Here is a 13,979-nt window from a genome sequence, read left to right on the forward strand (position 1 = left end):
TTTTCTTCTATTTTTGGGTGAGACTGAATTGTGTTGATTTTGGTATTAAAAGTCTGAGCCATGTATATTGCTTATTAACCTTAATGAGCACCTTCTCTTACCCTCACACACTGGGCAGCACTCTCCTTCGGGCACATAGTACCTCTCGCAGTTCAGCTCACCACACTGGGCAGTGAAGCAGATGGAAACACCCCCTTGGCATCGACAGAACCGACAGTTGTCCATTCGAAACATATCTCCGTCGTTATATTCCACGTTATTGAAGACACAGGCTGGCTTTGTTTCTGAAAGGAGTTAAAGCAAACAAGGCATATTCAAAGTCATTTTTGGGTGGTGCCTTTTGTTCTTCAATCAGCCTCTAGAAAATTCCGACAGAACGTTACAATTTGATAGAAATTTACCAAATTGATATAATTTGTACAATGAAAACAGTAAGGCAGTGCAAAATACAATTAAACAAAGTCAGTTATCTTCTTGCCCCAAGAAACTGAAATTCTCCTGAACAAAAATCTACACCGACTTACCCCTACTCCAAACAAACAAAGGTAACCATTTGAGCATGAAACTCACATATCTGATATGTGCTTGAAAGACATTATGTGTGTTTTGCTAAAGAATTCTCTGCGTCAAATAAACGATCTTGCCTCCACATTAGGCTCTGCTCTGCCTCAAAAACAATTTACTTAAGGTCTTTTGGAGGTGATGTTCTTGTGTTCTTTCAGTGTTCGCTCCTAAATTATTTCTTCTATCTGGGTTAATAATCCATAGTTTTAATAGTATCTGGACTTTAACAAAACACCATTCCCTTTCTTGGAAACAACCTAAATGTCTATGAACTGATGTTATGAGAAAACAAAATGTGGTATATCCATACAATGAAATACTTCTTGGTATGTATGAAGTTTTGATACATGCTATAATATTAATGAAACTTGAAAAAATTACACTAATTAAAGGAAGCCATTAAAAAAAACCCCACATATTATATGATTCTATTTATATGAAATGCCCATAATAGGGACATCTATGGAGACAAAAATTGGATTAGTTGTTGCCTAGGTGTGGGGGTGTTGGGGGCAAATGGGGAGTGACTGCTAATGAGCTGGGAAGTTTGGCGGGGTCAGGGGTGGGGGGAGACTAATGAGTACAGTAAAATTGATCGTGATGATTCCACAACTCTGTGAATATTCTAAAAACCACTGAACTGTGTAACTTGGTAAACTGCATGATATGTGTCTCAATGAAGCTGGCAACATAAAAATATTCCCAAATTGAACAAAGTTCTCCTAGGCTGAAGTACCCTGTTTAATAAGGTGGGGAAAGCTAGATTATGATACAAGCATCGTTCACGGGCTCCTCTGAGCCAACATCATTTGATATGTCACCTTGCATGTTTGAAACTTTTAAAGAGACTTTCACCGCATTTTAATTTGAATGTATTTGCACCTGGTTTATACCTAAGGACAATGACTTTCTCATTCGAGTTTATAATAGTGCAGTAGAGAAGACAGAGCAAGTGTTAATATCCATTTCTTTGATTAGGAAAATGAAACTTAAAGAGATTAGATGACCTGCCTAAAGTCACTTGACTGGTGTGAGGCCGGCTGTGCATCTGTGTTTACACAGGCAGCAAAAGTGCAGGTCTGAACTGAGTCCCTACTGCTGGCTGTATATATGATTTCTTTTTCCAGAAAACTAATATTGTGTTACAAAGTATCATCTCATTAGAGCTCAGAATTCTTCTATATGCTTTCAGCCAACATACTAATCTGAGCAGGGAATAGAAGGAACTGGGCAGTGAGACCACAAGTTCCAAAGTGTAGAAAATGGGAGCGCTCCTGCAAATCAAACTTGCATACTGTGCAGTGAGGTAAAATACTGTAACAAAATGCTGAGCACCCATTCAAAGTGAAGGGAAAAAAGTATAAACCCATCAATATGAATTACTTGGTTACATTAATCAGCCAAAGCCACCATCTGCGTGAAGCTACAAATCTTGGTGCAAGATTTGAAGAAAGTGAGGAGGGAAGAGTCTGGTTATGAATAATGCCGCTCCAGATGAACCAGTATTTTTGGTAGGGTGTGCAGAAGCCTAAGTGGGCGGGGACGGGGTTGATGAAGGATTTGGCAGTTAGGGTTCACTAGCTAATGCACAGAGAACAAGGGGGGGTGGGATCTAGAGAGACGGGGAGTCCCCCAAAACACAGCCTAGAAAACATAATGAGTTCTCTAGGATAAACACCCCACCCCCAGCCCCCACCCCTGGCCGCACGCACGTGCGCGCGCACACACGCGCGCGAACACACACACACACACACACACACACACACACACACGTCTCATAATGAAATCCCTATTTGATGCTGAGAGAAATTTATAGACACTCTTCAGAAAAAATACAAGTAAGAAGGATGGCAGTGATCTTTGAAGAGCAGTGACCAATTACTTCCTCACCTGTAGGGGATATAAACGTGACCCTCGGAAGCGTGTGGAGATTACCACTACCTCTCTAAGGAACAATTTAAGTGGTTGTGGAAATGAAAAATAGTACAAAGAAATAATTTACTATGGAATTTATACTTCTCAATGCAGAGATGCATAAAAGTGTCTTGTCAGTGATTTTTTGTGTGTGTGTTGTTTCATGTCTGCCCAATTAAATTTTATATTTCTTAGTTCTGGAATCTTCTCTTTTCTCTTTAATATAGTCCAGAACTCCTGAAAAAAAAAAAAACAACAAAACCTGATAGTTGGTTAATAACCTTTACTGCCTGCCAAATTACAGTGATTGGCAGATGGTGATAGGTATATAATTTTAGTGAAAGAGAAGACTAAAATGTAGAACTTTTATATCAAATGTGAAAGTGGAAGAAAAGTCCAAATAGATACACTTCTGTTGCTTTTTCCCTTCAATCTCTCAGTAGGAAAAGGCTAATATCTTGCCTCTGGTCTCATTTCCCTGGTGGTGAGCTGTGTAGGGAGGCCAGTGGGTGGACCGCAGAAGCCAAAAGAGAGACAACCACACGTCAGGAAACATCTGAAAATCTCCCCATATGTCAACAGCAAACTGATGGCCCACAAAGACAGGGTACATGGGGTTCTACAATACTGAAGGGAGAAAACCCTTTTCTGTTGGGGGAAGACGTGTGTGTGCCAGAGCAGGATAAGGAAAAGGGAACCAGCCTCATAAGGGAGTGCAAAAGGTGGGATCACCACTCTTAAGGAAGAGCAGCTTGAGAAGGCCCCAGGAACACAATGGGTGCTCAATAAGTGCCTAGTAAGTGAAATACTTATTCTCTGAATTACGGCAGAAGTAGATATTATACCTCTAGAAACATTACTGAACATTACTGCTATACAGACAGTGGGTTCTCAATAGATGTTGTGTATTCATTTTCAACTAAAAGACTGCAGGTCTGAGTTTTCTAGACCCAAATTTTACACAAAAAGCAAGCCAACTCTGGGTATGGCTCTCCCACGACTGGTCAATTTTATGGTTTACTGTCTGATGCTGGCAGAGGCAGTTACCGGCTATGACACTCAAACCAAGATACTCTATTTTATTCAGATATGCACATACGACTGATCATATATCTGAGCAACCTTCCACATTCTATGCTTGAGATTTCAAACCCAAACTCCTCTAAGCATGAGGTGGGGAGGGGGAGGGTGCTCGTGTGAGACGATAGAGTGCATTACAGCAAAATGGAGAACACGCACTCGTCAAAAAGAAGCAGAGGCCACCGCTCAGTTCCAGCTGACTGAAGATAAAACTTCTGTCTGTGGGCCCGAGCAGGCACAGAGCTGCTTCTTGAAGGAGACTTGAGATTACTCCAGGCCTGGCTGTGGGTCATAGTTCCAGGTGATGAACTTGATGACTTCTAAGTTTCCATCAAAGAAGCTCAATCATACCACCTGTTCCTTTGGTTTCTAAACAGGGCTCTTGTTCACCTAACACCTCATAAGTCTTACTTTTGGCTCTCATCAGAGAAGGCGTCACAAACTGTCTCAATCTGGTTTGCAACTCTCTAGTCCCACCACTGAAACCGAACCAAATCAAAGAGAATGTTTGTGAAGAATATTCTCTCCATCTATTCATCCAGGCTGATGTTTTCAAAACTTAGGAGTTTGCAAATTCTCTGTGAATATTTTCCATCTTGTGTTTTCACTTTAATACTTAATCTTAAAACACACACACACACACACACACACACACACACACACACACACACACACACGGATTACCTAGATGGCAGCTTAGGAACTGAGTGGTGACATGCTGTCTCCATTTCCATACGTGGGGTTAGGTAACATCAACCCACTGTCTCCTCAACTGGGGTTTCTAGAACTATTCCTACATTGTGGAGGGGGGGTTTCTCAAAATCTGGGAGGCAATGCTCCAGACATCTAGATTCCAGCTGTGTGCCGAACTCATCTCTGAGAACTGCTTTCGCTGAGTTGCATTTGAATACGTGGCTTTTGCTCTGTGTTGAGAAGAGCTGTCGCAGGAAACCCGTGTCTGTATTGGTGGTATGAATGGGACTGAGGACGTGACCTACTGCATCAGCCAGCGCCTTTCAAATTTCCAGGTGAGAAGAGAGTTGCCCCCTCCAGTAGGTTCTTTCCTCTAAAAATAAGACCTGCGTATCTAACTCTATTCCCTTTTTTTCCACTTTGACGGCCAGGAAGTTGGGAGCCTTGCTAATGTTTAACCCTGGCAATTATGCAGACAGACACTTAACAGCCTGCACACCTGCGGGCGCTTTCTTCTTTTCGGTTTTCACTTTCAGCATTTGCATACAACTCTATGGTTCTCTCTTTTCTCATTAGTATTTTCGCGTTATGGCTTTTGTTCTTGCTATGAAGGTGCCTGAAATCCTTTGTGGATAAGCAAAGCTTTATATAAATATAAATAGACCTCTGCTGTTCTAAGTGGTGGCAAGGAGTGTTTGATATGTGATATCCTCTAATGATGGCCTTATGACAACAGTAAGATTTTCCCAGGGCGCTGGGGGTGGGGCCAAACACACACACACATGCACGTATCTGCGTGTGTGCATGTATGTATGTACACCTTAAAAGAGGTAAAATACACACTTTTAAATGTTATTGTGTAAGCTTATGAATCTTCCCAGCATTAGGGTTTCTAGCCTCATCTACAACTGAACGACTAAGACAGTAATAGAGACGCCAAAAGAGGACAACGAACAAAAAAGCAGAGATCACCCAGGTTTGTGGTGGCAGGCAAGCGTCACCCCCGGAAACACTGAGCGTGTTTTGTCATCTCTGCAATGTCTCGTGGCAGATGGCAAGTCCTATTCCTGGAATGACAGCTCTACAAACAGCGAGGCTATAAACGAGAGCGGGCCCCAAAGATCCATCCGCGGCCGCTGAGGTGGGGGGCAGCCATTAGCCGTCTGGTCACAGCACATTGGGTAAGATGGAAGCTTAATGTCCTGGTAAGAAAGACACGACGCTGGATTTCTACAACTGAGATGCAAGGAAAGAAGAAAGGCACTCCTCTTCCTCGCCCAGAGGCCACGACAGCAAATGGTATTTCCAGGGGACAAGTGACTTAAGATTAACGTCCAGGGAGGGCAGTGAAAGATGGAGGGTCCCCACAAAGGAACCCCTCTCTGGGCTGGTATTTAACAGCCACCTGTGGAGGGAACTGATATGACCCGAATCTGCTCGCTCACTCCCCCAAGACAACCTGGACACCCACAGACACAAGGACAGACCCTCTGCAGGTTCAGGCTGGAGAATGAGAGACGGACATGAGAGGACTGGCCGAGTGAGGAGTCCTAGAAGGAAGCACATCTGAGATGCTAGGAGCCCAGGGTGAGGAGTATTTGTGCCAAATGGCAGAGGAGTTAAATACTCGCAAAATGTCCCCTACGATGCGTAGCGGTACCAGAGAAGAGGCTTTGCGGTTTGCTGGTGTTTAACACACACGACTAGAAGTGAGGAGAAGCACTGAGAAGAGGCTGCTTTCTCCACATGGAGCTTTTTCTACACCTGTGCTTGGATTCGTGAGGTCTGTGAGCCAGGAAGCTCATCTCGCCTTCTCTATCCCCTTGGAACGTCCAGACCCGGGTCTGTGGGTGTGAACGGGAGGTAACACGTAAAATAAAGACGATTTATTGCAAGTGCTTCACAAGGGGAACCTCATTTAAGTGACTGTTATTCACTCCACTTGACAGATGTGGAAACTGAGGCCCAGGGAGACCAAGCGATGCCCAAAGTTACACAGCCGGTAACCGGGGGGAACCAATTCTCAAACCAAGGTCGTATGGCTCCAGTCCACGTTCTGTCAACCACGAAGCCTGACGCCAAGTGTCTACTCAAAGCAAAACAAACAAAACAACAGGCGGCCACTGGACTGAAAACCAAAGGACGCAAGGACTCAATTTTAATACAGCCTTTTCATATGGGGAAGGGCAGGCTTGAGGGAGGGCAGACATTCTTCTGAACTCTGATTTCTTAGAGGCAGCAGTTAATAGGGGGGTTTCTGCAAGTGCGATTTTGTTGTTTTTGTCCACATGTGCCTTCATTTTCCTCGTGTCTAGGCACTGACTGAATAGTGCTAGAACGACTGACATTTCACTTGCTTGACTTTTATTCTTTGTTTTCCTTCTAAAAATTCTGAGGGAAGGGCGTGTCTTAGGTTCTCCTCCCTTTCTAGCATCTAAATTCAATAAACACCATGTCACCAAACACCAAGCCCCGTCACGAAAGGTGAAAAGGAGAAGTGGATTCTATTTGAAGGAATCTTGTGACTGCAGAATCCTTTTTCAGGGCCATAAGGCTCGAATCAAAAGCGGCCAATAAGAACGACCTAGCACCGGTCAAAGACGTGCTCTCTACGTAGGAAAATACTCGACTAGAGGAACGATGCTTTTTCTGTGTCAAGTTGTGGTGGCTTCAATGTGGCATCGGTTACACAGACTAGCTCCTGACAGCAGTGGTAGTGTGGTCACAGCTTCTGCGATCCTTTTCCTGAACTCCTCACGTTTCTGCACTACCGAAATACAGCCGAATGTGACAGCTACAGACAATCTGTGCTTCCACTTTCAAAATTCTCTTTCTGATGGACAGAATGAGGATCCCCTTCTCCTGACTCCCTGTGCCGCTCTGAGAGATCTCAAGCTGACCTTCCTCCTCAGTGAGTGGCATTGAGTCCCTGAATGTATGCCCCGCCTTCCACAGGGCGGAAGCGGCCAATGGAACCCTCCCTCCTCCTGCACCCCCACGTACCATTAACACATTCAAAGACATCACAGCACTTTCCGGGTGTCCCATCTCCACGAGAGACTATGCGAGGGGTGGATCCCACCTCACACACGGGGAAACCACATAAGCCAGAGAGACACTCGCATCTGAAACCAAAGAAAAAGGGAAGGAAAACCCCATGAATAAACAACAACATAGAAGTCGGGAGACCACAAAGTGGCAGTGGCTGTGGCAAACGACACTGTCTTGCTTAACTGGGGTCACTGGGGGATGGGGACCGGGTGCTAACATAATTTGCATTCCAAATAACTGAGGCTCATCTCCTTAAAATACACCCGTGTTTTTAACTGTAACCATTTTGACAGAAATATTCCTAAAATGCATTACGTCATTTCTTCCTTAACCAGACCAGCATAACAAGCATTTCCTTGATGACGCAGGGCCGTGTTTATGTGTGTACATTATGGTGTTATTCCATAAACCAGCGATGCTCGCATGGGCCAACACAGAAGGGTGCTCCTGTGTTAAATGGCCCTGTGTTCCTGCTTTGTTGCTGTTGACCTTTGGCTGTTTTTCAGAGATCTTTCTGACCCTTCTTTCTGCTATTAAGTTAGTAGCTCTTGAGTCTCTTTTTGTCAGTGTGACTGGGTCTCGGGGTACCCTCATCTTTAGCCACATTCATTTATAATTATGCATAACACGAGACACGGATGCTGATGGAAAACTGAGGAGCTCTTTACAACGGGCATGAGCTTTAGTAGGGGGACCTGTGACAGTTACTTGAAAGCTGAAAGCCTCATTTTGGGGGATCTTCTAAGCCACTACATGCCCATTTATCTCAACATGCATGAATGAGGTGTTCAATGAAGTGCAAGCCCACTCTGCTGGCTCTCACGTTACTTAAGTTCAACTCTGCTGTGAAACCAGTCTAAACGTAGTAGAAAAGTAAGAGGTGGGTATATGTATGAGGTGAGCATAAGAGGAGAAAAAAAAGTCTACTGCTTGCTGAAGCCTGTTACAAAGAACTAGGCAGGGAATGAGAAGCCTAGGGCCTTAGAATACAAATGGAATAAAAGGAAGGAACAGCTAGCCTCCGGCTCCCCCCCACCAAACCCCCCCTCCCCCCCAGGGCTCCCCTGGGGATGAAAGGAGGGGTCAGAGGGCAGAGAGGATGACCAAGGAAGTTCCCAGGTTGATAGGAATAAAAGGAAGGCATCCTAAAAAGAGACATCCTCACAGGAAGTATGTGGGTACTTATGTACAGTGTGGGGTCAGGATCAGGGGAGGGGGACGCTCCCAGCAGGGAAGAGCGATTAACACACTTGTTAATTTCAGTTTTTGTTTTCCCCCCATCTTCTTGCTTAAGCGATTGTTTTGTTCTCCTATTGTTCTTTGGACCTGTAATGAATTCCAGTATGCTCATAGTCCACAAGTACCTCAATAATCAGGCCCAGAGGTTTAGTTACATTTATAATCAACTGCAGAACTAAAAGGGAAACAAATATAAATTAAAATTTGCACCAAAGACCATTAAAGCCACTGGAAAGGTGTGAACAACCCCTCTGGAGGTGGGCCCTTTCAGGCTTCTTCCATATGGGGTGACGGTTATATCAGGGGACCTGGGAGAAGAGGGGGTTAGGTAATTAAGGTTTTGCTGCAACGGAATCTCTCTTTTATGGTTTCAGATAAACATTTGCCTCTTCGGTGTGGGCGGATCTGTATTCCTATAGGGCAATCAACTTCCAGGGCTGAACTGCAAAGGTTATTCCACAGTCTTTCATTTCTGTGTGCCTTGTTACTACAGTTGTAAGCAGATAATCATATCCCTGTGATACTACAGTGATGACGTATTATTTCCATTTATTCTGGATCCTCTGTACAACTTCAACCCTTCAGCCTCTATGGATTAATGGGGCCAGGGCCTCATGAGGCCACACCCTGGTTCTGGTATCTGCATGTGATTACGATGGAAACATATCCTACACGAATAACTGACTAACCTTTTCTTCCACATCTTCTGGGATCCACATTCTTGCCTACTGATGTGTTCCGGGGAATCATTCTAATTCAAACACCAGAGAGCATACGATGAACTGGAAAATACCTCTTCGGATATCCTTCAGGGACCTTTACTGAACACGTATGTGCACTTAGGTGCCAAGCTCTCGGCGAGGCTGTCAGAAATCCTACCAAGCTGAAAACCGTAGTGGAGTCTGCCCTACGGCTTCTTGTGTCCCCTTTTACACCTGACCTGTTTCTCAACATTTAGATCTCTCTTGCGCTTTTGTAGTGATTCACAGAGGTTGTCTGTAGTAGGTTACAGAAGGTCTAAAACTGCACACAACTGCCTAGTAACCCACTTACCAAAGAAAACCCCTGATGCTGAATTTTTGCTCCTATACCCAGAATGACTATATGTTCAAGTTCCAAGGATTCAGGTGCCCTGGTTTGGGCTGGCTGGTCTGCTCCCAGCTCCTTTCCCCTTCTGGACCAGCCTCTTGGCAAGCCCTCCCCACCTCTTGCTGTCTTTTGATTTCACATGGCTTCCTTTGAACCTAAAATTAGCAGGTGGTAAAGACCATTAGCTCCTTAATAAAGAAGGAACTTCCTGAGGAACCAGAAAAGGTGAAAACCTGGGCCCACATCAGATATCTATCCAGCAACTATTAGGTTGAAACTTTAGGACAACTGTCATTTTTTTGTAAGTCAAAAATAGTCAAATGGCAATCTCATACAGTTCAACACGATACAACTCACATGGGTTATCTTTTGACAGATGTGTTTACGCTCCCTCTCTCATGTAATAAATGGGGGACTCGTCAGGACCCTTGTCTGCCAAGGAAATTTATTAGGTCTACAAATTACGTAAGTCTTACATAATTTTAAGTCTAAGTTTTTAACTTTAAGTCTAAGTTTTTAAAAGTTCTTTAATATGAGAGAGACCCTCTGGTTTACCTACAGTAGAGGCAGGTATTCTTCCCTTTTACAGATGGGAATAGTGAGGCGCACAGCCTAAACCAATGACCTGAGATTATATAAGGCTTCCTGCCCTGCACTTGCCATGAGAGACTAGGTTTCCTTCCGATGAAAAGGAAACACTGAATTACAAAACAACTAAAGGATGCAAATTGTTATTTTGTCCTTACCCCCTTTTCTCTCCATTTTTGTTCTTTTTCTGTCCCTTCTCCCATGTCTTCTTTCTACCCTTTACCCCACTGCCTGGATAAAGAGCAAGCAAGAAAATGGAGAAAACGTGTGGAAGAGCGGTAGAGGAAATAGACACGGAAGAGATGCTCATGGCACCAAGGTCAGCACTTACCCTCACTTCTAAAACCCCCTCCCTCCCAATTTCCAGGTTCTCACCTGGCCTCCTTCAACTGACTCTCTCCTCCCAACCCACACCACAGCCCAGTTACTGCACTTCCAGCGTCCAAAGTCGTCAGCTGCCCCTCACTTAACCGATCGGCTTCTCAGCCTAGCATACGACCCTGTAAGTCCACGGGCCTTTCCCCCAAGTCTCCCCTGTGGTCTTTCTCTTCATTTTCCTTTGCTCTGGTCACTCCTCTGTCCTCCACACCAGCTCTCATGCTGCTGCCTCTGCACTGTTCACCCCTGCTCTCTCCGGAATATTCCTCATCCAGCTGTCTGTGCACATACTATCTGTCCTCTTGGGCCGACCTCAAATGACAGCTTCTCTCGGAGCCGCCAGATACCATACGTCGCTTAAGGCTTCTCTCATTCTATTTTGTGGTGACTTGAGTGCAAATCTTACCACCAGCTCTCCTTGCATCCACTGTGTGTAGTCACTAACAAATACTTCTTAAGTGCAACAGAACTGGAAATGCACCAAAGAGGAATAATAGTAACTAAAAACAAAAGTACAAAAGAGAAAGTGAGAAGCACAACACGGAGATTTCTACACCATGAATTCAAAATGGCTGCTTCAGGTAGAACTGTTGGCAGGACACCTATAGCAGAAATGCTAAGGGCTTTTTTTTTTTTTCATAAGTAAATAACGGCTTTATTGAGATATGATTAGCATACCATAAATTTCACCCCCTTTAAAGTGCAATTCAGTGGTTTTATATTCACAGGGTTGTGCAACCACTACCACTACCTAATTTTAGAACATTTTCATCACCTCAAAAAGAAACCCTGTACTTGCATTTCCTCCCCCAGCCCCCTGCAACCACTCATCTGTGCTCTGTCTCTATGGATCTGCCTGTTGTGGACAGTTCACATAAATAGAATCATACAGTATATGGGCTAAGGGCCTTTTAACTTCAAACAAGAAGCAACCTGTATGTGCAATTTGCCGCAAAAAATCAAGCCTCTACTGTTATCCTCAGTATTAAGATAATGATCAATCAAGACACCACATTAATAAATTTCTGCATAATGTAATCACAGCTGCAGCCAGGTGGGTTGCTTAGGCTGTCTTTTTTCTCCTGAGTAGGTAATGGATTCAGCTTAGTGGGCATCTGAGCGCCTGAGCACAGTGATGAACAGCACTCAGAAATCATCTAAACCCCTAGAGGGCACTCCCCTCCTTAGGAGGCCCAGGCGGGCCTGTTGTGTTGGCTGAAGGGCAATGTGTACTGATGCTTTCTTTCCCTTCTTGTCCTTTGCTTCCTGGACCACACAGTCCCAGGCAGGCCAGAGGCCAGGGTCCTAGCACAGCTCACAAAGTACCTGCCAGTCTAGCCTCTACTTCTCTTTTTTCTAGCTTCCACATTCTACTGGTTCCTCCACATGCCGCACCCGGGCAACAAGGGCGACTCCCCATTCACCGATCCACCCACCCAACCCTTCTCACTCAGGGCCACAGCTCAGGTGTGCACTCTGCCCCAGCTCTTTGGCTGCTGGTAAATTCCACACAACCTTAAGACCACCCACCCTACAAGGCCTTCCCTGATCAAACAGCAACCAGGATTACAATATGTGTTTAACTATTAGAATTTAAAGAAAAACCTGAAACTCTTTTTTTTTAAGGAACCAAGATTAATTTTCTTTCCTCTGACCTTCCATAGTACACACGGGTGCTGAATTCTTGGGACTGTACATGCTCATCCTATGAAATCAAAATCTTACTGCCTCTCCTGTGAATTCCCGTGGTGCAGGGGGCATGTCTTATTTGTCTTGTAAATGAAAAAAATGAAGGACAAAGCCATCAAAGCAATAATCTGGAATAAACATTTTATTCATGGTTAATAAATCAGAGGTTAAACTATGCATTGTTTCTATAGTTTTTATGTGTATAAATGTTGGACTGAGAGCTAATAGGTACAGCACTTTTCAAAATCAACGTGTGAAAGGAAACACTATGGAGTTTGTCTAGAATACATATTCTACGGTGCCATCCTCCAGGATTATTGTTTCTGCAAGTCTGGGGCAGGCCTCAGAATCTGCCCGCATCAAAAGCTCTCCAAGAGACTGCACTGGATGCAACCTGGGACCTACTTTCTGAGAAACTCGCTCCGACAGGTGCAGGCTCTCAGCTGCTATGGCTTAGTTTGCACTTTTAATTTGGAAAAAGCCAAGTACAACTAGTCCTATCATTTCAGTGAGAATGACAATTTGCAGCACTTGCTGTCAATCATTTACAAAACCTCTTTCCTGCCTGAATATGGTGGCTTAGGAAAGACACACAGGGTGAAGACAGGATCAGTACGGACAACGCAGCACCACCGCCACCAGAAATCATGTGACCACAGCAAGCCACTCTGGGATGTGGCGTTCTCGTCCACCGAAGGAGTCGGCTGGTTCGTAATGAGCTTTCTTCTAACTATAAAATGCTTCTATTATTGCCATTCCCATCACTGCAACAGTATGATCCGGGTTCATCCTTCCTACTGCTTCTCCTGGCCTCCACCCTGCCCTTGGAGCACATCACAGCCTTGCACGCCCACACTCCCTGCTTCTCTCCCTCCTCCTCCCCACCCCCTCTCCTTGCCAGCACTCAACCTTCAGGCCCAGCTCAAGATGCGCCTTCTCTCCAAAGCTCTCTTGGGTGATCTTTTTTTTTTCTTTTTGGACAAGGAGTATACTTCTACGACTCTCTCTTTTTTCCCCACTAAGACGACTAAGCATCACGGGAGAAGACACGATATGCCTGATGCTGGTCCTCACAACTTAACTTACGGCTTCATAACTTAGTTGAACAATCAACAGTTTGCTTCACCAGAATGACTGGAGACACTGTAAAGGACACCAAACTACAGGGGGTCAGAAGAGGCCTCAGGAGGAGTCCTCCTGTCTCTCCCACAGCCGCGCAGCAAAGCACAGGCATGCCCTGCGGTGGGCGCCACGCAGAGGGGAGGCCAAATGTTATTCTAACATTCCCCTACAATAAACTCCCGCAGAGGAGGAAATGTGGAAGCAGCAGACCATCCAACTGCTCATGTTCCCCAAGCAGAGGAAAACAACTCCGTGAGGCCCTCTGAAAACAGCACCTCCCCAAACTGGATTTACTCCACACCTCACTGAGTGCTGGGGCCCTTCAAAGGGGGGAGAATCATGGTCTATAAATAAAAAACAACTAGTATTTATAGGTGGGAGGGAGCTCTCCCTTTAGTTAGGAAATGAGAAGAAATGTAGAACTTAAAGGGCAAAAACCTTGCTTGTACTACTAGGATTCCACTCAGTGCATTAATGAAAGAAGTGTCAGGTAATGGAAATTCTAATGACACATAAAACACAGCTCTATTCTACAAAACGTAGCTGCAGGTTTAATTAAATCTGATGCACTA

The 13,979-nt window shown here is 44.7% G+C and overlaps 1 protein-coding gene across 3 annotated transcripts in view; it reads right to left on the reverse strand.

Annotated features, from left to right (window-relative positions):
* CRIM1 (cysteine rich transmembrane BMP regulator 1) overlaps nucleotides 1–13,979 on the reverse strand; it is a 192,885-nt gene that overhangs the window by 75,182 nt on the left and 103,724 nt on the right. For all 3 annotated transcript variants that reach the window (XM_023251961.2, XM_023251962.2, XM_023251963.2), the window contains exons 5-6: nucleotides 7,255–7,376; nucleotides 102–284 (exon numbers count right to left, since the gene is read on the reverse strand). In XM_023251961.2, the coding sequence (XP_023107729.2) occupies nucleotides 102–284; nucleotides 7,255–7,376 (305 nt within the window). The remainder of the gene's footprint in view (nucleotides 1–101; nucleotides 285–7,254; nucleotides 7,377–13,979) is intronic.

Source organism: Felis catus, chromosome A3 (assembly GCF_018350175.1).
Source record: "Felis catus isolate Fca126 chromosome A3, F.catus_Fca126_mat1.0, whole genome shotgun sequence".
NCBI classification, from domain to species: Eukaryota; Metazoa; Chordata; class Mammalia; order Carnivora; family Felidae; genus Felis; species Felis catus.